We start from the raw sequence: 24,755 nt of genomic DNA, 5'->3' as shown, positions 1-24,755 counted from the left end.
TACACCCTGACTAGTTCAGGGACTGACGATGTGTAGCTGTGCAAGCCTGGGACTCATGCTGCTGTCCGTGTTTATGCTGCTCCTTGGGTAGATTTTACAACCTGCAATTCAATTCCTTGCTCTACAGCTACATTACTGAAAATCCCAAAGCTAGGTACTGTAGAGCTGACCTGGAGCCACTGCAGTGATGTGGCACAGCAGGTCCTTCAGCCTGCTGTGATACAACAGGGTGACAGACAACAAAAGGCACAGCAATAGAGTACAATGATTGACTGGGCCTGCAAAATACGTTTCTGCTTGAATCTGGCATTCTTTTGTCAGTAGACGTAATAGCAATAAGCTTGTAGGAGTAATCTAAAAATGGTAACTGGAAAATGAGTTCCAAGAACAAGGCATCAGATCTGTGGTGAGCAGGTCTTGCAGCTTGATGTGTGAGCCATAGCATTGGGTGATTTTTCTCTAAGTCCCATTGTCTCCCAGTTCTTGATTAAGTATGGCATTCGCCTTGATTTTTCTTCTTCTTTTCTTTATGGAGTAGAGTTAATTAAGCTGTTTTGACTCTAATGTACACGCAATCTAGACAAGGACAGCACCGTGTCATAAAAAATTCCCAGGGGGCAGAAAGATGAGTCTGAGGACATGATCAGTGTGCTCCCTCAAGCTTCTGGATTGGAAAAGAAAGTGGAAAGAAGCAGAATTATATCAAACACCTTTTTTTAAGCCATTTTAATGATTTGCGGAGATTTTATCCTGTCTTCAACAGTGGCAATAAGAAGGTGGCTATTTAGGGAGAGCGCATGAGCCTGGGCACTTTGCACTGCTCACTCGTGCAGCACGTGTAAGTACATTAAGGCTGTGAAAGGGTACATTCTTGCCTTTTCCTTCTAGTATTTATAGTCCTGTTGTCCGTGAAGAAGAAAAGATAATGTAAATAAAGACAAGCCATGTAAGAAGCCTTATGAGAAAGGAAGACTGTTGGAGATTTGTCGTCTTTTCTCCCCCACCAGAGCCACCTCAGGGTGCCTTCCTCCCGATGCTGGTTGCATGGGTTGTTTCTGCCCTCTGGTCTGCTGTTCTCTCCTTTCCTCCTGCTCTGCCCTGGGTGAGGGATCCATATGGTTTGCAGGCTAGAAGGCTGCAGGCAACGCATGATGAGCAGCAAGACGGGAATTCACTGTCAGCAGACCAGGCTGCTGAACTACAACCCCTGTAAACATTCATTGCACAGCACCTGGAGGTGCTCTGGGGGGAAGCCCATAAACATCACATGGAAGGTACCAGTGTTTTCACTGGCTTTGATAAATGAGTATGTGTACCTTCTAAATGTTGTCCAATGACTGTGAGACAGCGTAATTGCAGTGAGGTGGCAGTTGCTACAGAAACGGGTCACTGGAAGAGCCAAGCAATTAGGCAAGTAAAAGCCAAGGAAATCATCCATGTGTAAACTGACTTCCTAAACATCCACACCTCCTCTTATTGTATGCACTTGTGTGCAGATAGATGGAGTGTGTAAATAGGTGGAGTATTTATCATTAGCCACCAGTTTGAGATGTTCTTTTTTTAATTTTTTTTTTTTGAGTGAGTGTACATCCTCTTTAAAAATGAAAGAAATGACCACTTAGAGACAGAGGAAGCTTTGCTAAAAGGTCTGTCTTCCCCTGGCCTTATTTATTATTTAGTTCTTCAGCTGACTTATTTAATACTGGAAGGCACTTGGAGACTCTAGTTTGAAAGAAATATGCTGCACAAAATCAAGCTTCCTCATAGGAGCAGGAAACATCTTCAAAAGTTAATTGCTTTTTCACAATTAAATAAACCTCTTTATTACTGCTCTGTTCAATAAGGAAAAAGAACGTGCAGCATGTCTTTAATTTCTTCAGGATGCATGCTATATGGGTAGCCTGATTCCCCTCTCATTTTCTGTTTTGGTAACAGTGAAAACCTCACACCAATGAGTTGACTCCGACTGTATCTTGCTACACACAAGAGGAGAATTAGGCATGTTAACTGTGCTATTTTCTCTTAATGCTGAAATTGGCTGGAGACACAGAGCCACATACTGATTTACTTCATAAACCCTAAGGATAAAGCATTGAAGAGATGCAAAAGAAACCATGGACTTCGTCCTAGGCTGTTTTAAGTTGACAGCAGTAGGTAATACATTAAGTGGAAAACACACTGGAGACACCATTGTGTACTATCATCACAAGAGAAATAAAAATACAGAGTTCGGTGTTCAGAGAGAACAGCTGCAAATATTAGTTCTTCACCCAGGTTAGCAGGTACTGGCTCCAGGCTGAGCAACAAAACCATTTACATGCCTCTTTCCTTCACAGCAAACCAAAATATTGCTCATAAAGCTACTATGAAGACCTTGATTAAATGATTAATTATCACAGATGTGTTAGGAAGTGAATTGCAGGACATGCTGCCTTATGGCTTTTGAACTCACACACTCTTTTATACCCTCAAACTATGGCACCTCGAGATCTGGGTGTGTGTAGGGGGACTGTCATGCATGTCTCCTGGTTGTGTGGAAGGGGGTACATACAATCCTTTCAGCAGAGGAAGGAAGAGCAGGCAGCCGGCTGTTTTCCAAGTCCTCCTTACTGGTGCTGAGGATATTATTATTTATTGTGTTTTGCATGCTCCCAGGGCTTTACAGAACAGATTAAAAGTTTGGCCTTGGTAGTAGCCCCTTAGTGCAGTGCAAAGCGGGTGGCATTAAGTGTAACATGTCACTGCTTTGAGCCAGGAGCCCAACATACCCACGTGGTAGAGGTTTAAAAGGACAAGGCTGTGACCAAAGTTCTGGCTTGCATTGCGGGGTCCTGCCCGTGGAAACCTGACCAGGATCCGCCAGCTGCCATCTTTGACTCTGAGGATGAGGGAAATAAGAATAACTGTGAGGTGGACTGACCGAGTGTGCTCATGGCTCTGTGAGGGAGAAATGGAGCAGCTGGGACTTGATGCATATGCAAAAGAGGGCAAAAGAGTGTGCACATGAGGGGCTGGATGGGTCCATAAACGGCTACATTACAGAGGGAGACATGGAGGTTAAACAAATCCAGATTGTAGCTCCATCCCCTGCTGTACTGCACACCAAGAGTTCTGGAAAGAGCTTTACATTATTTATCTTCCAGCCACTTCCAGTTAGCACCAAGAGGCAGTCACCTTGCAGTGTGGTACTTCAACATGCCTGCAGTGACTTTCCTCCAAAATCGCAAAGGAAAGCTGTCTTACTAACAGCATGCTAGGAATGCTCCATGAAGGGAGCAGAGTCTGTACTGAAACCAAGTCTGGCTATTAATTGGATTCATACCAGAAACTCAGACTGTTTATTTAATGAAGTAATGGAAATGAAAAATGTGTAATGCAAAAATACAGTTTTGGGAGAGTAGGGGGATTTTTCAGGCACAGAGGTTTCACAGCTATTCACCCAGTTTGCATTTGTGTATTGATCTGGAGAGCTGCTGCTGCGGTGAGGACTGAGACTGGAGCTCTGACAGCACCAACCGAGCCCATCTCGAGCTGAAAGAAAGAGCTGAGAGACGCAAATTTGGAACGAGGGTGTAAACATCTATACGTGGCCCAGCTAGTGCTGTAGGAGGGTGGGACACTCCTCTAAGAGGCGTAAGTTCTCCTTTAGGTTACCTGTCAGATAACTGCGCGTACACTGCTTGTAACGGGCCAGCAGTGTTGCTTTATCGCAGCTTACACACACACCCTCTCAGCGGTTACATGGGCAAATAAAGAACACCCTCATGCTTGTATTTAGCACAGGCACCACTGTATAATTCAGACACAGAATATACAGGCTTTTGCAAATGAAACAAGAACTGGGATTTTCTCTTTGATGGGAGAAAAAGTAAAACCGAAACCCGCTCAGGCGGGAGGGCAGGTGGCTGACTTTGCAGAACTGCAGCTGTGCCTCCTCACTGCTGCTGAGCAGGGAAGTGGCTGCCCCATTTTTCAGAAGTTCTGGTGGAAGTTTAGGTTCCCTGAGAAATCAGATAAACTCTGTGCTGCTTTTAAACAAATAGATACATGTTAGGAAAAGAACAGAGGAGGCCTGCTTCATCGGTTTTGCTGTGGCTGAAATTGGAAGCATGGTCTGTCTTTGGGGAAATTTCAAGGCAGGACTTTTGCAAGGAGTTTCAGAGTAAGCTTTGTAAGATCAGGTAGAAACTATGTTAAGAGATGTAGCATAGTTGGCTTCACAACACTCTGAAGGAAAAGCTAACTTATGCAAGTTATATCTGATTTGTGCATCTTGTGCGTTGGAAACATTTCTAAGTGAGATGGAACTCTAAGTGATGGAACTGCCTACTGGCTGGCTAATGGCAGCAGGGAGTAGACAGTGTTACTAGTAAAAGATTAATGAGATGAATGAATCTTTAATCTCAGTGTTTATGGTCTAATTTGTTGCTCTTATTTTCACTTTACATTGGCTAGCTCGGTGAAATGCCTTATCAATGAAAACAGCAATATGCTCAGAAGCTTGAAACAACGATTATCTCTCTTCAAGATCCTAGATGCTACATTATCAAGGAACTATGAGGCTTGACTTTTTGTTTGCAAAATAGGGAAGGAAAAAATGTCTACTGAGGGAATTTAAAGGCTGGCGTTCTATGGCTTGTGTCATGCAAGCAAGCAGGCTTTTGCAATACTCTTTTTCTGCTTGTAAAATCGATAAACAATTTGCAGCAGTTTTAGTTAATTGGGTCATTGCTTTTTTTCTCCCTTGTAACCTTCTAATTTTACTCCTATATATTTCTTCTGGCTCCAGTTCTGGCTTTTTTTTGTCCACTTCTAGCAAATTATAAATAATCTTTGTGTTTTGGTTTACCAGTAATAAAGTGGACCTAGTAATACCTAGTCATCTCACAAGAGTATACTGAAAGTTAACTAACAATTTGAAAAGCAATCCTAGATCCTCTAGTTCTTAATTACCATGTAGTAACTGTACAGCACTGCAGCCTTAAAAATAATTTAGTAATGAGTTACTGAAAACATGACCTCATTTTATTCCTAGTATCAGTTTTTAGAATGTGAAAATGTTCCATTTAGTCCATTTTCCGGAACAGAGTATTTGTGACTGACTAATTAGCAGCAGTTAGTTGACATGAATGTAGTTTAGCTAAATCTTTATCTACAGTATATTTACTACAGCAATAAAGGTTCTTGCTGCAGATGGTAATGCATGGACTGTGCTCCCCAGTTGATATATTTATGTCATAACTGGAAACAGCTTGGAGGCTTGAGAACACTTTATCACATCATTCCTGGAGCTATAATTGAGCAAATGCTATCAAAGGAAGCTGTGGTACAAAAGTAAGTAAGTAATGAGAAGTTAGAAACATTTCTTCTGCTCACAAGAGAAAGTGAGGTGCAGGGGTGGGAAACGTGGGGAGAAAAGGAGAAATACAAAGTATTCCTGGATATACATGAGTTTTAGTAACTTTGCAAAGGGGAAAAGTAGTGACATTAACATCAAATCAATAGCTGCATTATATCATTGCCTTTCATGTGATGAAGCTTACAGCATTTGTGCATCCGTGTGCACATCTGTGCCGAATTTCTTCTATCTCATGCAAAATAAGCCTTGTTACGAGTTTTGGGGTCTTAATTACAGTAACCACGTAGGTACTCTTCCTTCATTCAGAAGTGACGAAATAACCAGCAGACAGACAAAATCCAAACCCATGGGGTGCTCTAGCTCTCCCTCTAGTGCCTCTGCAGCAGATTTAACATGGGGTTTGAATTTTTTCTTTTTTTATTTTTTTATTTTTACACCACCACCCATGTCTATTTATCCCACACTTGCTAGCAGCTGTATAGAGTGGGTGTCAAATGCTCCTACAGATGGGAGGCATGAACTCCCAGCTAACAGCCTTTTGCATGCACCCGGTCGAATTAGTTACAGGAAACAAGCTTCATGTAGGCGGGTGTCGTGAGGGCTGGTCCTTTGATGGAAGGTTTAGTTCCTGTAAGAATTTTGGGATTAGGTCCAGGACAAATAACTGTCTTACAGCCAGATGATCACTGTGCAATGCTCATGGAAGCTTCTCTGTGGTGGACTATGCAGCTGAATACCTCCAGGTTCTTTTGGAGGCATCTCCGACAGCTCTGCCCTAAATTTATCAACACCCAAATGATTAGAACTGCGGGGTAATTCACTTCTAAAGCATTTAACCAATTCAGAGTTTAACTCCCACTTGCAAAAGTGACCTTGGAGACACTCTGGCATTTAAAGAGGTAGAAAGGCATCCACAGATGTTTTCAGTGATGTACCACACATAGCCTGTGGTGAGGCAGGAGCCTATGGGATTTTAGAATCCCACTAGGCATCTCCTTATCTATTCCAGTGCATACATAGGGATTATCTTTACCTGTAGACGCTAAGAGGTGTAAAGGATTTATTTTCCACAAAAGGCTTTTAGCAGGAAATACGTGAGTCAAAATTATAGACTCTTTGACTTGCCAGTCAGCTGATACCCAGCCTTAAAGAGGCACTTGCATGTTCAGTGTCTCTTTTTGACGGTACAGTTAATTGGGCACAGGCAATTCTGCTTTTAGGGATTTCTAATGCTGCCTCAGGTGGGACATACTGCATAGGATTTCTGACCCAACGTATGCTCCTCTTTGGCTGCCAGGACTTTGATCCAGTAACTGCTTTCAGGGTATGCCTGGTGCATCAGGCAATAACACAGAGGGAGTGAGTGTGCTTACTTGTCTGTTTTCCCCTAATATCCCACTGATATTCACCTAGGATATGGCAAATATAGCTTCATTGAGTAGCTACAGTTTTTACTTACCCATGATACTGATGGTTCAGTACATACTTGTCTCCCCTGCTGAAGGGGTTTTGAATTTGCACTTTGCAGGAGAGTGCCCAAGCCAGCAGGTTATGAAGAAGGGGCTACCAGGTAAGCCAGAGGGAGGTGTGAATACCACCCTGCCATCAGGGCTGTTGTGTGGGGAGGAAAAAAACCAAACCCCTCTGTGTTTAGCTATGTCACGCTGAGAATTTAATAATGTCCTTACTGGAACGCAGCTGAGTTACTAGGCTTTTCTCTCACTAAAATGTAATGTCAGACTCTTTTGATCCCGTGAACTTTTTTTCATGCGCAGTGGAACAGTTTCCATTGGAGGAACTGAACGTCTTCCTACCCCACGGCAGGGTGCTTCCCACTGAGCTTGGAACAGGTTTATGGGAGATAAGAGCTTAATTCCCCACCTAGAAGACGGAGTTGAACTCAGGTTGAAGTTAACAAAATCCGTCTAGACGCTGACTTATAAAGGAGCCAAGCTAACGGTGCTCTTATGCTGCATTTTGCAATAAAATGTTGGATGTGTTCTTTAGGAAGCATTTCTCCCAGAAGGTGACTCAAGGCTGTGAATGAATGGAGGACATTTTGTGCCAAGTGAAGTACTACAACCCTGGCAAGGCAAAGGAATCGGAACAGATTTCTTCAGCACTTTCTAGTGCTGAGGTTATGTGGCCTACATGATTCAGGTCTAAAATGCTTTGGGACTTGGCGCTCTCGGTAGACACAGCCCACTCAGCATGCTTACAGTTGTACAGTCTTGTTTGTGTTTGCCATTAGATCAGCATAACAGCTACCCTGAACTAGTATAACCTCTCATCATCCGATTCAGCTCTGTGTACATAGGAAGCTATCCGTTTGGAGGTAATTGCATTTGTAACTATGGCAGGAAAGCTAAAGGGCAGCAAGGTTCTTTGAAAAATAATTAGTTGTCTTAAATCTGGATTCTTCAATGACCTTGGCAGTATTAATTCTCTGAAACCTTGGCCTTTATTCACTTCTGACTGCCTTGCCTGTTATTTGCAATAAACATCTGATCTAGGGGGAATATATTTTAAAACTGGGCTCTGACTCCACAGTGGGAGATCTGGCCTGTCTGTACAGCAGAGCACTGGGAAGGCTCAAGTGTTGTGAGTGTGAAATGAAACATGGCATACAGCTGTAACGTCAGCTGCTTCTGCGTTTGCTGCTCTAGTCGTATTCCCATACAATGAATGTCCCTTGCACAGGACAGGCTCAGTCCCACTCAGGACAAAGTATTTTGAAGTCCTGCATTTAGGTGGGTAGTTCCAAGTTCAAATAGGCTTGCCTTCTATACATGTACATGTTTGTTTTTATAACTGACTGGAGGAAACAAGAAGTCACAGGCACAATGCTCAGTAGCTCAGTACACCCCTAGTCCCATTGTCCTTCGCTTTTGTCCTTTTTCATAAAGACAACAAAACCTTTAGGACAGATTTAGTCTTCTCAGTTCATGTGTTTATAGTTTATGATCACAATTGGAGCCCGTAGGCAATATTCATACTACTTTTAATAGGCATCGGTTTGAGTAGCAGATGCTCATTACAACGATTCCATCTCCTCGCTAGTCAGGGCTATGTGTAAGAATGGAATATGTCATCGTATTTGGAGAGGGTAGGTTTTGAGTGTCTCTCTTGCATCTAAAATCTTTCTGGACAGGACAGCTGGGGACCTGGTTGGGATCCGATCCCACAGGTAGCCCCATTGCCACTTTGAGTGGGCCACAGCTGCTAGGGAAATCGAACTGCAGAATGCCTAAGGGAACTGGGAAGGGGGGATTTCTAAACTTACGCACCGACTTCAGCAAAATGGGTGCAAGATCGCGTACATTAAGGCTACACCTGCATTGAACAGGTCATTCCTCAGCCGGGTGGGTGGTGAGTGAGTCAGCAGTGGTCCACTCCACTCAGACTCAGGTGGGCTGGTGCGAATGTCACTGGCAGAGGGTACCGAATCAGCTCTCCAGGTAATACTCCTTTCCTGATGGCTAGCTCTTGCTTTTGGGGATGGGCTGGTGAAGTATCTCTGCTCCTAAAAGAAGCAGTGAGATGCTTCACCACTCTGCAGGTTCGTTCCTGACAGGCGTTTCAGCACTGCCAGGGCTGCTGCTAGTGTGAAGTAGCTGCAAAGAGGGACAAATTTTAATGCTGTTGATATTCTTTCACTGTGACTACAGATCATGTATCACATATCAGCTGCTCAGTGGGAAAGCTTGGGACTTCAAGTGTAGCACTGTGGGAAAAAATCTGTATTTTTTTTTTTTTAAAAAGGAGGTGTACCTTCTCAAATATCTATTTGAGTTTGTATTTTGAAACAGTTATAAAATGCAACTGAGATACGTGGGATGAGCTTGTGGTGAGAATCATATATTTGAACAAATTAATTGCTGTGCTATGAGATGAAACAAGGTATAAACATTCAGGGATATATTCTGATCTACTTGCTATTTTTATGGCACCATTGTAACAACCTCCTGCTGCAGCTATGCAGATCCCAGAATATAAGCAAGCGTTCCTTTACCCTAGCAAAAGTTCACGTTCCTCAGCTGCCTTGTAGATTGAAAAATACCTGGATTTGCTGCTGCTGTTTGTTACCCAAAGCAAGGACACCCTGAGTTGGCACCTCCTGACTCTCTATTGTGCTCTGCTTTAGCATGTGACCGTGCATGCTGAATGCTGGTGACAATTTGGCTATTCACACAGCCCCACGCCGCAGAGGCCTTGCCACTCGTTCTGCGCAAACATCGATCTTTTCGAACAAACAAATTCATAGATGTCAAGGACGGGGATTTGAAAAGGGTGGAGTAAAAGAACCATTTGGTAGCTTGATATCCTTGGTAGTCTTGTAAAGCAGCTTGCTGGGCAAACTGTGTAACGAAAACTTCTTTGCGCTTCGTGTTGTTTCAATAGAAAGAGCTCAGCTTGCAGCCGGGAGAGTTGGTGGTGGTTTTCTTCTCAACCGTTAAAGTCTCTTTAACGCAGCCACAAGGCATCGGCTTGCCGGGTGTAAGCGCTAGCGAGTCTCGCAGGGGAATCTCCAACGCGAAAACAAACTCACTGTTTAATTTCCGTAGCGCGGTGCAGTTTGCGAGGGCGCGCACGCTTCGCTAGCGAACGCACGACGAACAGAAGGGAGAACGGCCGGCCGCGGCCTGCCAGGAACCACCCCAGCAGCACAACTGGATCTCTTCAGTCGCCGTGCTTCACGCAGCCTCTGCCCGCTCGTCTGAATTAATTAATTAATTACAGACAGCGGGTCCTTCTCGTCTTTCCTCCTCCGGGCCGCGCAAGGCTGCGTTAAGGCACGGCGACGGCCGCACCCAGGCGCTGCCCGGCCGCCGCACGCACAACGGGCAAGGGCTTGAGCCCGGGGAAGGCACCGCGGCCGCAGGAACGGGGGCTGCGGTGGGACAGGGCCCCCAAGGCCAGCGTCAGGGCTCCTACTACCGGAGGTAAAAGCGCTGCCGTCACGCAGCGCGAAGACCCGATACGCTGTGGGCTCCTTCGGCTGGTTCTGAGCTCTTCAACACTGCAACACGAAAACTGGGCCGGCCCCGACGGGCCCCGGCCCCAGGCGACCGCCCTCACCTGGCAGGGGCGGGGCGGGCCAGCTGACTGACGTGCGGCGGCCCCGCCCCGCCAGCGCGGGCGGCGCCTCCGCTGCCAACCAGCAGCCGGCGGGGGGAGGTGGCGGTTGCTTAGCCGAGGCCAGGAGAGCCGGGACCGGCGCCGGGGCCGCCATGGAGCCCCCGAGGGACCAAGGTAGAGCCGGGGGGGGCGGCTGTCGCTGTGCCTCGCCTCGCCTCGCCTCAGGCAGCCGCGGGTGGCGGTGCCAGGCACTGCCGTGCGGCGGAGGGACGGCGGTTCCTCTCGCAGCCCTTCCGCCGCCGGCACGCCCGGCCCGGACCTGCCCTGCTCAGCCCGCGGCGGGCCCGGCTGGGCGCACCCTTTCCGCGCCGCCGGGGCTGGGCGGGGACGAGGTGGGGTGGGGTGGGTGGGGGATCCCCTCACGAGGTAACAACTCCCGTGGCGGGCGTGAGGGGGTCCACGGCAAGAGCGGAGCGCGGCCGGCTGAGGTAGCTCCGCTGGAGCCCGGGGCCGGTGCGGGAGCGGGTCCCCCCGGCCTGTGGCGAGGCTGCGCCTCCCGTCGCGCCGTCGGCTCGGGAAATGCGGAACCGGGGGGGCGGATGCTGGCCTCGGGGCGGGCGGCAGAGCCCGGGGCGGCCCCCCCCCCCGTGTCCGTCCGAGTCCCGTTCCACCCCCCCCCGCCTCAGTGGGTGCCGCCATTCGGCGGGCGCGGGCAGTAAATTCCGACCTTCCCACGGGTGTTAGGGGGGAGCGTAAACTTTGTTCTCACCCTGGAGCGTTTTCATTTTACGAGCGTGCAACTTTCGATTAACCAGCGCTGTTCGTAGGGTTGATTCGCTCTTAGTTGTCTCCATCCCGAGGCTGCTCGGCAGCTGGCAGCTCCATTTTGGCAGCTGCCCCTCGGCTCCTGAGCGGTAGCAGGGGTGGCACCTCCGGGCTGTTGCCTGCGTGGGTCTGTCGGCTTCGGAAGACGGTGGTGCTTCACCCGTGTGCGTTTTGCCTGGGGAAGAGTGTTGTCCTAGCTGCCGCGGTTGCAACGCTCTCCCTAAAACTTTGTGGTTTACTTAAAACAAACAAACAAAAACTTGGGACTGCTGCCCAAGAGAGTAGTTGGTGCCTTGATGAGGGCTGACCTGGATGCAGACAAAGCAGGATCTCTTGCTGTAAAAGCTTCTCCCACAAAGATATATGTTCTACTGATCCATATATCAGTTGGAGTCTTTTATACGGTGTAGTACTGAACTACACACCAGCTGCTTTCCACCAGACAAAGTAAGGCAGGCCGGGGTCAATAAGCTACTTTGAGTAAGCTGGTGGGGCTGCTCGGCCCAGCTCAGCATCTGCACCTGCACCCTTGGGCTGATTTCATTCAGCGTTTTCCTGCTGAGTGTCCACGGGACGGTAGGAAGCATTCACTTGTGGCAGCAGTGGTGTTGAAAGCACATGAGGTGCTGGGAGTGTAACCCCTGACTCTGCGGGGTCAAGCTCTCTGCTCTGCCAGGTTCAGGTGCCAACCTTGATCTGTCCGTGCACTCGTTTAAGTGTTTTGAGGCTGCTATAGTATACTTGTACAATTAGCAATGACTTCTGAGTTTCTCTGTATGTAGAGAAAAGGGCAAGTTATCTTTGCCGGAGCAGAAGATAATCTGGTGAGGGGCTGAACCTCTTCAGGGAGGTTCTTTCAACTGTTCTGAAGTCCTGTGTCTGCCTTCAATATATATATAAATTAAAAAACAAAAAAAACCCATAAAAAACAACAAACCAAACCAAACAAAAAAACCCCAAACCCTATTCTTGGGGACTAACAAACAGAACTGTTTAGCCAGAAAACAGCACAACTGTCAGTTCTATCAGGATTTTAATTCCAACTGCAGGAGTGTTAACACAGATTTCGGTATTTGTCCTGAAGTTCTTTCTTTGTGTTCGAGCCTATTAAAAGGCAAACACCTTTATTGCAACTGCAGGGTCTTGAACAACTTCCAATGGAAAAGGAGAGTGAAATACTGTGATCTTTTGAAAAGCTTTAGTGGCAGTGCTGACACTTTCTAGAGGCTTGTTTTGCTATTGAACTAATTTTTGTATAAATACTGCTTTGTATGAAGAGGGTACCGCACCTCAGGTTGTATATCAGAATAGTGTATCTGTTGTGACGTAAGTGACTGTTTCGGAGCAAACATGGTGCAACACCTTCTTCCTCTGCCTTCTTTTTGGAGGTGATTATGCTATTTTTCTCTTCTGGGTGAGGTAAAGACCTGGAGGTACAGCAGGAAAATCTAGAACAGCTAATACACTTGTGCTTGTTCAATTAATGGCTTCTAATACCCTGCTAGTTAGCCTTCAAAGACCCATCTTCCTGGCAAACTGGCATGCTTGCATTGGAAATTGTGCTTGATGATACAGTATTACTCACCAAAGCCATGTACTTGGCTAAAATCCAGTCTGCCAAGTCCTGTCTCTGGGGCTGGCTTCAACATCCTGGATTGCCTCCCCTAATGAGAAATTAATTTGTTTAAAAGTGTGAGTCAGAGGTTGTACTTTTCGTTGTTATGATGACAGCTTTCTCAGCTAGCGAAAGTTAGGAGGTGGGAGGAAAATCTAGGTTATAGTTAAGACTGCAGTCAGAGTAGACAAGGCTAATCCTCCAGGTGTATAATGTGTTTAAGTCTTCCCTCTCTCGTAATGGCAGCAGTCCTTAAAGGGTTGTTACTAGCCTACCATTGGCAGCGTCAGAGCCATTGAGCAATCTTTCACTTGAAGTGTCTTTGTTTTCAGTGAAGGGATGTTTGGCCTGGCTGTATCCTTCTACATGGTGCTCAGTGCACTCCAACTGCTCTGGAAAGCTTGGGCTGCGGGCGCTTGGGGTCTCTTGCTCTGTGACTACAAGCACCAAAGCAGTAGTGTCGGCTCAAGCCAAATGGATATAATATTCTCCCGAGATGAGGAGTCCCTTGTTCTATTGCTTTGCGTTAAGCTGCCATGAATAAAAATCTGGTCTTTCACTGTGTGGAGTCAGTTAGTGAATGGACTAATAACTGCAGTTGTGTTTTCACAAAGATTCAGGCTCCCCCCCCCCAAAAAAAATCGCGTACCTGGTTTTGGTTGCAAAAAGAGTCTCTCTGTGGCTTGCCACTGGTACTGTTAGTGCTAGTATGGCTCACCACTGGAAAAAAAAGGAGAAAGCCACCCCAACAGTAGAAGCAATGTGCTGATGTGCTCTGAATGAGGAGACCGTGCCACTGAGCAGTTTCATGAAGACATGCAGCACGGCACAAACAGTTACCTACTAATACTGCATCTCCGATGTTGTGCTTAGGGGGTTCCGTAATCTTAGGCTTCAGCAGCTCTTTGCTTATGTAACCTGGTGTCTTTCAAAATCTTCTGGTTTTGTGGAACTTAGGAGTCCCAAAACACTACACGATTTCTTGACAGAGTATGTAAGCCTTTCTTTTCCTAGAGCCTTGACTTGCATTTCTGGGACTGACAAAATGGACTTTAATCTTCCTTTTGTGCAGAAAGAACTTGTTGCTGGCAGTAGGACAAGATTTCCCCCATTGTCCTAATGGATGAAGCTGCACCTTTTTCTACTGCTTTATTTGTTTTCTTTATCACTAGGTACTTGCAGTACGGTAGGTAAGAATTTGTTTTGTTCCTTAACGTGCAATTGTGAAATCAAACACTGGTAAGTAAATAAAAGTGGACAGCTGCTGTCGGAAGTGCAGAGGAAGAATGAGTTCACTGAACTGAGTGCCTGTAGCAGTGACTTGAAGATGAAAGAGGAAAAAAAATAGCAGAACAGTTAATGTTAGTAGGTCTCTTGAACAGCAGCAAATCTTCCCCTCTCTTACATGAAAAACTTGGGGTGGGGGGGGAAGTCTCATTGTTCTGACTCAGGCTGAGGGTCCTGGCTTGACAGGGTGGTGTTACGAGAGTTAAAGGCATTGCTATCCTCCCCCCTCAGCTGGTGCATGAATGAGGTACTGAAATGCAGGGGGGATCGGTGCACTGTGTTGGAGGGATGCTGGAGCAGCTGATGCACAAGCAGCTGCCCATGCATTGGCGTGGGGTCAGCAGCCAGAGGCTGGAGCAGTGTCAGCTGTTCCTGCCCTCTCCAGTGCTTGGGCATTGAAGGGTAACTTGAACTCTTCATTCATGCTCGCACCCACTTCAGGAGGAGGTGGAGGAGGGAGCCTGCCTGGCTCTCCAGCAGTGGAAAGAGTCTGTTGCTTGTGGTATGCATGGATCTTCTGTTTCTGTTCCCTATAACCAGTGCTGTCACATGCAGTCAAGACAATCCTTCACCGAGCCAGAGTAAAGCCTGCTCTCAGACCTTTCGGGGTAGGGAAAGCTTAGCTAAGGATCTGCTTCCTTTGATCCGCCAACAAGGCCAAGCTGTAACTGCTTGGGGCTTTTAAAATCCCAGTGACATGAAATTGATGCAAGTCCTGTTTGTTCCAGTTTCCCACACTTTGAAGCCCTGTGAAACAGCCCATGGGTTCCCCTTTCTCCCATTGCAAACACGCATCTAAGCAATGGCAGACCTTGGAGGCTTGGCCTGATCTTGCTGTCTCAAAACAAAGCACTGTGCCTCGGCTCTGGTTGAAGAACTGTGCTGGCGCAGCCTGGGCAAGTGCCTTGCTCTGTTTGATCTGAGTGCTTTGTGGTGGGTAAAGTGTGAACAGCTGATCTTTATGGCTGAAGTTGGCTGCCATATGTTAACACCTCTCCTAAAGCTGGCCTGGGCGTGAGTGCTATTGAGCTGCTTTCAGCTGTGCCTGGAGACTTCTGAGCACAGCCCCTTCCATCTGCAGGCACTGCCAATAACGATGTACTGCACTAGTCTGCCTTGGGAATTTCATTTATATTTATGTTCTTGCTCCTGTCGATCTTGTACATGCATTTTTTTTTTCCTTGTCTTCTACAGGTCCTAAATACGGTAGCTTTTGACTAACAGCCTCTGTTTCATGAGCCAGATCTCAGCATAGTCCTGGGAGGAGCCAGGTGGTGAGGGAAACGGGTGTTGGGGCTTCTGATGCTTTCTGCTGTGAAGTGACCCTGCTGGGCGAAGGCACCCTGAAAGCTGCTTTGGCTGCCCTGAGTGTTGTAAAGGCTGGGGTGCTAGGTAGGCTTTGTCCTTTTCTTTCACAACCATTTGCTCCTTTAACAGGAAGGGGTCTAGAAAATTTTCATGGGGAGGGAGCCCCTCAGCCAGTACAGAGAAGTCTTGTGTGAAGTCAAGGGACTAGATTTGCCATGTAAAATCGGTAAGTTGTTTGTGGCTTGCTGATTCCTGAGGGTGCTGGACATTACTGCAGGTAAGGGAGGATATCAGCTGTATCTCTTCAAAAAGTGATGTTTCCATGGCAGCAGATACAGTGCAGGGAGTCTTCTTGAAAGCCAATGTTTTCTTGACCAGCTTTCAAAAGAAAAAAAACCCAAACAACTCCATTCTTAGTTTAATAGGAAAGAACAACAGTGTTGGTTGCTGAACGCTATGCAGCAGACATCTGATGGGTGTAGGGTTTTTCATGGTTTTAAGAGAAGCCTACCTCCAGGTAGGATGATGATGACCCCACTGTTGGCTCAACTGGAGTCTTTGTAATATGGGCAGTTCTGATCTGAGATTTGCTATATGCAGGAAAGGAGGTGTTTACCCTTGTCCTTTTAATATCCTGCAGTGAGTAAGCAGAAAATGTCAAAGGCTGACTGAAAGGGAAAGCAAGCATTAAGCGAGATTAAGCACTAAATTGAAATGCTCTTGTTCAGCCAAAACTGTCACTCTGTGTCAGCTTCAATTTAATACTCCAGAGGGACAGCTTTCTCTCCTGTTAAAAGTAGTGAGCATCCTCAAAGTCCCTCATATTTGGGTGTGTATTAGCCAGAGAGATTGGGAGCTTTCACTCAAAAACCTTGTATTGGAGGGTAGGCTTTCAACCACAAGCCTTCTCTTTTGAAAAGGCCTGCAGTAACAGACCAGCTACCCATAACTTTCTAATCTGGATCTCTCCTGAAGGTTCAGTGTTACTCCTGCCATTTCCTCTTGCTCCTTTTCCTCCTTCTCTTCTGTCCCTGGTTAAGGGAGCTGAAAGAACACGTAGCTGTGTGTTGGCTTTGGCAGTCTGGCAGAGTGATACCATAAGCTATGGTTGCCCTGCTATGAAAATACTTATCTGTCAGAGGTGTAGACAGCTGTATGCATTTTTCTGCTATTGCAGCCACAAGTGGTGGCAATTTTCTGCATGAGTCTGCAGCCAGTTGCCCCTGGGGGGGCACTGCAGCGGAGAGTAGACTCGCTGCCAGCAAATGCTGGTGTGCAGAAAAACACTCATTGTGCTATTACTTGCTCCTGAACAGAAAGGGGTGGATTGATGCTATCTAGCGAGAAACCAGTGCTACTATTGTGGTGTGAATGCTGTCACTGAAAGAGGCAGCTTTTCTGTTTCACAAGCTGAGTTCTCTGTTGCAGAGTGTGAGAGCAGAGCAATATGTGTCCTTGGATGCTCACTGACAGTGGAGTGCTCCAGCAAATGTATACGCTGCCTTGGCTGAGCCTGGGACGCTCCTTTAATTTCTGCGGAACTGAGGTCTGTAGGAACATGCTGTGTCACACACGGTTCGGAGTGACAGGCTTCTGAACTGCCCCCCTCCTGCTTGTAGCCTACCAGCAGCACAACAAAAGCATGCCGTGTCTAAAAACTTCATAGGCAAAGAGGAAGCGTGCTTTGTGTGTGTGTGTGTGTATATACATATATAAAAAAAAAGCAAGCCAAGAATTTATTGTTGGTGTAATTGAAATTTTAATGATCTAATTCAAGAATGATTATTAGTTTATATCTTATTACAGAAAAAGACTATTTATACAGATGAAGTCTTAGTAATAATAAAGGTAACATTGTAAGCACTTAGTTTCTACACCTTTTCCTGGTGTTATTCTCATCCTTCCCCTGGCTTCTGAGGCTGGTAGTGTCATTTTGGTGGTGGCAGGGGTATTGCAGCAAGCTGTCAGTATTGTGACTCCTTTGCTGGGAGGAATAGGATGTTGATGGCTGCTGCTTCCTCACTGTAGGATCCAGTGGGGTCCTTGTGTAAAAAGCAAACAGATTTGCTTTCTTTCATTGCTCTGCAAGCTTCATGTTACATCCAAATCTATTATATAAAGTGCTTTTTATATATGTTAGATACTATTTCTTTGCTCTCTTTGTTACCTCTAAAGTAGTTTTGTCCACCTGCAGATCTGAATTGGCAATTGATGACTTTCTTACAGCTGTGGGATCTCCAGCATCAACCCTGTGCCCTGTTATGTATCATACCATGCCTGTACTATCACATCCTGTGTCTCTACTTTCTGAGATACACCAAATAAAACAAAGCTGCAGGCGAACCAAGAAAAGCTTAGACAGGGCAAGCCTGACAAGCCTCTAGTCCTGAGGCCTTGCAAACTCTGTTCAAAGCTTATGGCCTGTTACTAGCAATGGCAATATGGTATGGTGGGGTAACAAAGAGGCTGGTGAGTAGCTGCAGCTTGCTGGGAGTGGTTGGAGAGGCTAGCAGAGGCAGAACAGCAGTTTTCCTGTTTTGCTTTCCCTTCTCTAGCAGCTAGAGGGGAGTGGAGTTTCATCAGAGCCCCCTAAGCCTGGGATATAGATGAAAAGATGTGCCAAGGGAGGCAACGTGGGCTGGAGTTGGTGTTTTCAGTCAGGTGCTTCCCCTGTGCTTTGCTAGGATCAGAGCCCATGCTTGGCAGTGATCTTGGTTCATGAGAGAAACCTCAAAAACATTGAAAAAGAAGCTTTGTAGGTAATGCTTCTTAGCTGCTCTTTAGCATGGCAAAACTGCATGTTTCAGCTGTGAGCATTGAGGATGTTTCTCATGTCTGTTTTGCTTTGTTTACTTTTTTCTAAAGTACTTTAATTAAACTACTAGCAGGAGTCTTAAGATGAGCAAAAAGGAATCCTGCTCATCCCTCTCTCTTCAACTGTTCTCTGCCTAAACATGTATCACATCATGGCTTTAGAAAGTCTTGATTAACTTGATCAGCATAGCAGAATTTAAAAGAAACCCCCCTGACGGTTCCACTCGAGTCATCGCTGTCTGATGTTCATAGCAGTGCTCTATAGCAGTCCAGTCCCTGGGAATACTCGTATAATAGTGGACATCTGTAGCCGCTGGCAGGAAGGGCTGCCTTTGAAGAAGGCCATTTCTCTAAACTTGCATCTTCTGGTCCCCTGTAGTCTCTGCAGAGTCGTCTAGGGTCCTGATACATCCCCTGCTTTTCCTCATACAGGCTCCCAGGATTGGAGCTGTACAAGGACGTGGCTATAAGCATCTTTAAAGAAGCTGTCCTCTAAGTAGGAACCAGTACTTCCAACCCAAAAGGAGGGTCAGGGGTATGAAATGGGCACAGCTCACACTGGCTGAAATGCATCTTGCTCTCTAGTCGCTGTATTGCTCTGTAGAAGACAAATCCCTTCAGCACAGCTCAAAAGTGTTTTGCCTGCATCTGAGGAGTCTTGAGAAGCAGGCTGAAGGCAAAGCAGAAGCCCCCAAATCAATCACTGTTTTTAACTAACCTGCTGACTCTTCTGTGAGCTTTGATTGCTGTTTGCAAAGCTTAGTTTTATGCCTGAACATAGACAGGCTTCAGTCCACATGAGTGGATCACACGCTGCTGCATGCTGTTTCCATAGCATCATTCAAATCTGTGCTAGGCAGTCCCTGAAGAGGCTTGCTGAGCAGCTGACGTGTTCAAGGATGAGGAGCATCAGGAGTAGCACCAGCCTAGTGCATGGGCTGGGGAAGGAGCCTTATTTAAATACTGACTTTCCTGTTGCCAGATGTCGCTGTCTTGGCAGAAGGAAAACAGGCCGTTTTACTGCAATGTGCTTTGCTTGGAGCCATGAGCTCTTAAAAGCACCATTCATGCTGTGTGTTTCAGCTCCTCAACAAGCCACTTGCAGCATTGTGCTCCAAAACTTTTTTTTTTTTTTAGAGGGGATTTGATCTTGAGTAAAAGGATAGACTTGCAATGAGTTCTTGTCTTTCTCTTCTCCCAGGACCACTCTGGTGCCTGCCTGACAGGTATTTATTTTGCTGCCTTGTCCTCTGGGTTGTGACAGCCCTTTGTGTCAACTGGCTAGGCAGACTCTTCAGGTGCCATGCATTTATAGTGCCCTGAGTAGGTAGCATGTGGGCCCTCGAGCAAGGGATGTGTGCACCTGCTGTATTCAGAGCATTGCCATGTGGTCCGTCACCACCTCTGGAGTCACTTGAAGGGGCAGGGAGCAGAAGTCACTGCAGAGGATCCCAAGGAGAAAACTGTCTGGACATCTGAAGAAGGCCAGGTAATGTGTCTGAAATGGCAAGCTTGGTTGTGCTGGTGCCTGCCAAGCAGTGGCTCATCCCTGATCTTCTTACTGAGCAAGACTGAGCACAGCATGGGTCTGGCTCCCTACTTCTCCCAGGTCTCAGGGCATGTTTGGACCCCTGCACGCTGTCTTCCCCACCAGCTCCTGCCCCAGGGTGTGTGAGGACCTCAGCCCCAAGCTTGGGCTGGGGACACACACCCCAAACCCAAGTTGAGGATGTGTGTGGAGGGGATCCTGTGCTCCATAGAAGTTGGCCTTTAATTTATGTAGCTTAACTGCTAAAAACTCCGCTGTGGCTTCTAGCTGGCTACTACTGTCATATGATTTAAGTGCAGTAATTTGGAAGGAGGGGAAGACTTTAAAGCTTTACTGTTGTTTTCTCCAGTAAATCAATCCTTAACTGCAGTAAAGGTGTGTTCTGGACACCCACTTTAAACGTCCTCATCTGAAGACTCTGAGGAAGGAATAAACAGTCGCTGCTACCATTTAAATAACTGTTTCTAGGAATCAGTCTTAAATCCTAGCCTTTTCTGAAATACATTTGTATTTCTTAATGCACTTCTAGCAAATGCTGAGGTACAGCAGTGAGACCTGTCTGTATCTTGTGAACTGCTACTTGAGCTTTGGGTATCGATCTTGATGCTCTGCCAGGACTGCAGATCAGTCTAAATAGTGGTCCTTTCTGGGTTCAGTGCCTTGCTAGAAAACATGTTAGCACTTTACTCAGTCTGGCAGAACGAGAGTGGACACTAAGCAGGTAGTAGTAAACTTCTTTGGAAAAGTAAAATGCAGTGGCTGAATGTCTCTTTTTGAATAAGATCTTGATTTCTAGACGTGAACAAGTCCTGCTTTCCTGCCCTTTATGTTAATCTTTAAATACTCAGTCAACTATGTTTTTTATGTTCTGGAGGAATCTCCAAGTATTTAATGTTAGGGGCAGAATTTGGTTTTGGACTGCATTGTCTCCAACAGTTAATTTGTTCAGAGAAATAAGCCTACTGCAAGTGCATCCTTTATTACTCAGTTCCAGCAACCAGTGCTGCCATTCAATATAAACTTGCTTAGTTGTGTTTCTCATCAAGGGAGGAAAAAACCAGAAACTCACCAGCCATGTAACAGCTGCCAGAGAGATGCTGCATGTGTTGCAGGACACTGCTGCCGTGTGCAGTCTCGCACAAACTGCCCGCAGGTTAGGTTGGTTAGACAGTACAGAGTGCTTTACAGAAGCAAAGAGTTTCATGGCTTTGCTGGAGTGTGTATGGGTGTACTTGTTCAGTATATTTCCCCACAAATCATGGTTGTGAAGACTTGGTTGTAGCAGTCCTGCAGGAAAGGCAGTTGGCGCGCTGAGAGCATGGCTGGGATGGAAGGTGAGCCTTTTGCCTAACGCACATCTCTGGGTGCATTGCTTAAAACACCAGCTTCTGAGCTGCAAGTTGTTCACGCTATTAAGTGTATAATTTGTTCCTGCAAATTGTTCTGGGTTGGGGCAACCCCAAGTATCAGTACAGACTGGGGGATGAAGGCATTGAGACCAGCCCTGTGGAGAAGAACTTGGAGGTACTGGTGGATGAAAAGCTGGACATGACTTGGCAATATGCGCTTGCAGCCCAGAAAGCCAACCGTATCCTGGGCTGCATCAAAAGAAGTGTGACCAGCAGGTCAAGGGAGGTGATTCTGTCCCTCTGCTCTGCTCTGGTGAGACCCCACCTGGAGTATTGACCAGCTCTGGAGTCCTCAGCACAGGAAAGACATGGGCCTGTTGCAGCAGGTCCAGAGAAGGGCCACAAAAATGATCAGAGGGATGGAACACCTCTCTTGTGAGGAAAGGCTGAGAGGGTTGGGGTTGTTCAGCCTGGAGAAGAGAAGACTCCAGGGAGACCTTATTGCAGCCTTTCAGTACTTAAAGGGGGCTTACAAGGAAGACAGGGACAGACTTTTTAGTAGGGCCTGATGTGATAGGACAAGGAGTAATGGTTTTAAACTAAAGGATGGTAGATGAAGACTAGATACAAGGAAGAAATTTTTTACGATGAGGGTGGTGAGACACTGAAACAGGTTGCCCAGAGAGGTGGTAGATACCCCATCCCTGGAAACGTTCAAGGTCAGGTTGGATGGGGCTCTGAGCAGCCTGATCTAGTTGAAGATGTCCCTCCTCATTGCAGGGGGGTCGGACTAGATGGCCTTTAAAGGCCCCTTCCAACCCAAACCATTCTATGATAAATCACAGACAGCATCTGAATCTTTAATTTGGAAACTCATGCCACCCTTAAAGAGTATTTGGGGCATCTTGCTTTGATACCTTTCTGTGTGGGTTGCAGATGAACATGAGTGTTATGGTTGGCAAGAGCAGTGGTGAGCAGGGAGAATTAGTTTCTGCATATTTCTAAACAGGAGGAACTGAAAACTGTTGGAATTGATGCTCTGAAACTGAATGGTTTTGTTTGGCTTGCATGCCTGTTGCTGAGCAGTTTTTTTGGCATGAAGGATTTTTGGAGATTGTATAAGAAGGGAAGCAACTTGAGTGTCAGTGGAATCTGCAGAGCAACCTGTTGAATGTTTCCTGCTGTGGCAAGGGAGTGTTTTTGGAGTAAACAGCAAAAGGGAGGGCTTTACTGGAATAAATTTATAGTCGTCTTTAATTCCATTCTAGCACACTGGTACGTGAAGTCTTTAATATGCTTCTGTTTCTTATTTACTATTCAAGAGCAAACTTCACCTTGGTGAATCACCTGAAACTTACTTCCTGCCCCCTATCCCCAATGAAGACTACTTTCCTATTCAAGAAGCATCTTTTGAGAAAGTGAAAATATGGAATGGGAAGAGGGATACAGAAGTCAAAGGAAGACCTCTGTGTGTAGTCAAGAGGAGCTGAGAAGACTTTTTAAGCTCTTTGGGAGGGAGAACTGATAAGTCGAGGACAAAACAAGCATCAAGTAAAATAACTAAACTTCTGTAGTCTGCCTGTTCCAAGGCAATGTCACTAGAGAGGTCTTGTTTCCCCTTCATGCAAGGTGGTGGCAGCAGCATTTCTGAGGGGGGGTGTGATGGGGCCTTAATAATAATACCATATCACAGCTCCCTAGCTAAACTACACACTTGGGGATTGACAACTGGGAAGAAGGAGTATGCCAATCAGTGCTTGGACTTTCCCCTCTTCAATATCCTGATCCAGTTTTTATCTGGCAATGCAGAATGAAAAATTTTGAATTGCATTATTAATAGCTATTTAAGCTCTGAATTATTCTGAGTGGTTTCTGTGCTGATGGCTGAGCTATGATGCACCAAACCTGATGTAACAGTAACCTGCTAGGTATCAGCTAGACCAATCCTTTAAGTGTAAAGTTTGAAAAGTTTACCAGGCTAATCCATTAAACAGAACTGATCCATTAAACTTGAACTGGAGCATGACCAGTACTTAGAGTGGCTACAAATATATGTATTTTTTTGTTTGACATATACAGTTGTGAAATGGGGTGTGTGATGGGTTACCTTGTGCAGTAGGGAATGATGCTAGAACTTAGACTTCACTTAGCAGTGCAAACGTCTATTCTTAGGGTTTGCAGTGATGTTCAGTTCCAGGTCAAATACTGTGAGGAGGCAACTTGAAGAAACAGTGCAGTGCAGTTCTGGACCAGCTGCTCACTAAAAGCAGTGGAGGTATGCTTTCTTTAAAAAAAACCCCAAACCCAAACAAAACAACCAAAACCACATAAATCCAAACAAAAAACCCCAACAAAACCCCCTTCCATTCTTCCCCCCACTCTGCTCCAACTTTTAGAGCTGAATCTCAATTTCCTTCAAGACACATCCTTCAAACTTTGATCTTTCAAACCCACTGCACTTCTTCCCTCCCCCTGTAGTTTCTATCACGTCGGCTGGACCAGAATCAGGAAAAATGTGTGCCCGACTTTGTTCATCTAGATGAGTCTTTCCAGCTTTGTCCACTTTCATATACTTCAGTAAAATAAATGGTTCAACTTGCTCTGCTTACTTTACTGTGAAATAATAAGTGAGGATCCTGGAGATCAGCTTATCCAAGCACGTTGATATTTAGGAAAACTTACCTTTGTGTGGAATGGACTGGGACATGACTAGATGATGCATAAATATATGAATACTGCTTGGAAATCTTGAGACATTAGTACTTGTATGATCCAAGATCAGTACTTTTCTGATCTGAACCTGTGTAGGTTGTAAAAAAGCAAATATAGATTGCCTATAATGTCACCCAGAGGCAAAAAGTGGTGTCTCATGTCCAAAGTCTGATCTGATGGAAGGGGATATGCCTAAGTCCTTCTAGGACCTGGAAATCCTTGGAAGCTTTATCTCTTTGTGTGGAGTCATCTCTAGACAAACTTTCTTGACCCTTTTCTTTGCCTTCCTCTGCTTTTGGAGTGATTAGTGTTTTACGACTGTCTGTTGATTTGTGTGACAGCAGTATCTCTCTAGGCTAACAGTTTCATTTAATTTACTGTCCTAGTCTGACTTGGAGTAGGAGCAAATGTCTCTTAACAGGATTTACTCAGCTCAAGCAGCATTAAAAGTCATTCAAGGACATATCGCTCAGATAAAATCTCAGAGTACTTATTAATATAATGGGAACTTCAGTGGTTGTAATACTTTAAAGGTAGATGTATTATCTGCATTGTGTTAGAAAAAAAATAAGCGAGTCAGTGTGGTTGGTTTGTTAGTGTATTGCTCCTGGTTCATTCCATGCACAGTTACAGGATTCTCCCTCTTACCTCTTAAATGAGATTAAGAGCAGTGGAGAAATAATCAAGCCCCACATCTTGAGTTTGACCAGTTTGCAGCCCTGGCAGAATGTGGTTCAAGGTCCCTGTGCTAGTGATAGCCACTGCTCCAAATCAGTTTGGAAGCACTGCAGGAATGGGTGCTGCCCAGCTGGGTATGCTGTGTAGCAGTATGGGCAAGTAGCAGCCAAACTCTGTCTG

General features: G+C 46.0%; 1 protein-coding gene across 1 annotated transcript in view; it reads left to right on the top strand.

The window, feature by feature from the left end:
* Positions 1-10,477: 10,477 nt before the first annotated feature.
* TPD52 (tumor protein D52) overlaps positions 10,478-24,755 on the top strand; it is a 130,435-nt gene continuing 116,157 nt past the window's right edge. The window contains exon 1 of the mRNA XM_052786752.1: positions 10,478-10,612. Coding sequence (XP_052642712.1) covers positions 10,591-10,612 — 22 coding nt within the window. The 5' untranslated portion in view covers positions 10,478-10,590. The remainder of the gene's footprint in view (positions 10,613-24,755) is intronic.

This window comes from Harpia harpyja, chromosome 5 (assembly GCF_026419915.1).
Source record: "Harpia harpyja isolate bHarHar1 chromosome 5, bHarHar1 primary haplotype, whole genome shotgun sequence".
Taxonomy (NCBI): Eukaryota; Metazoa; Chordata; class Aves; order Accipitriformes; family Accipitridae; genus Harpia; species Harpia harpyja.
This window is presented reverse-complemented; position numbering and strand designations above follow the sequence as displayed.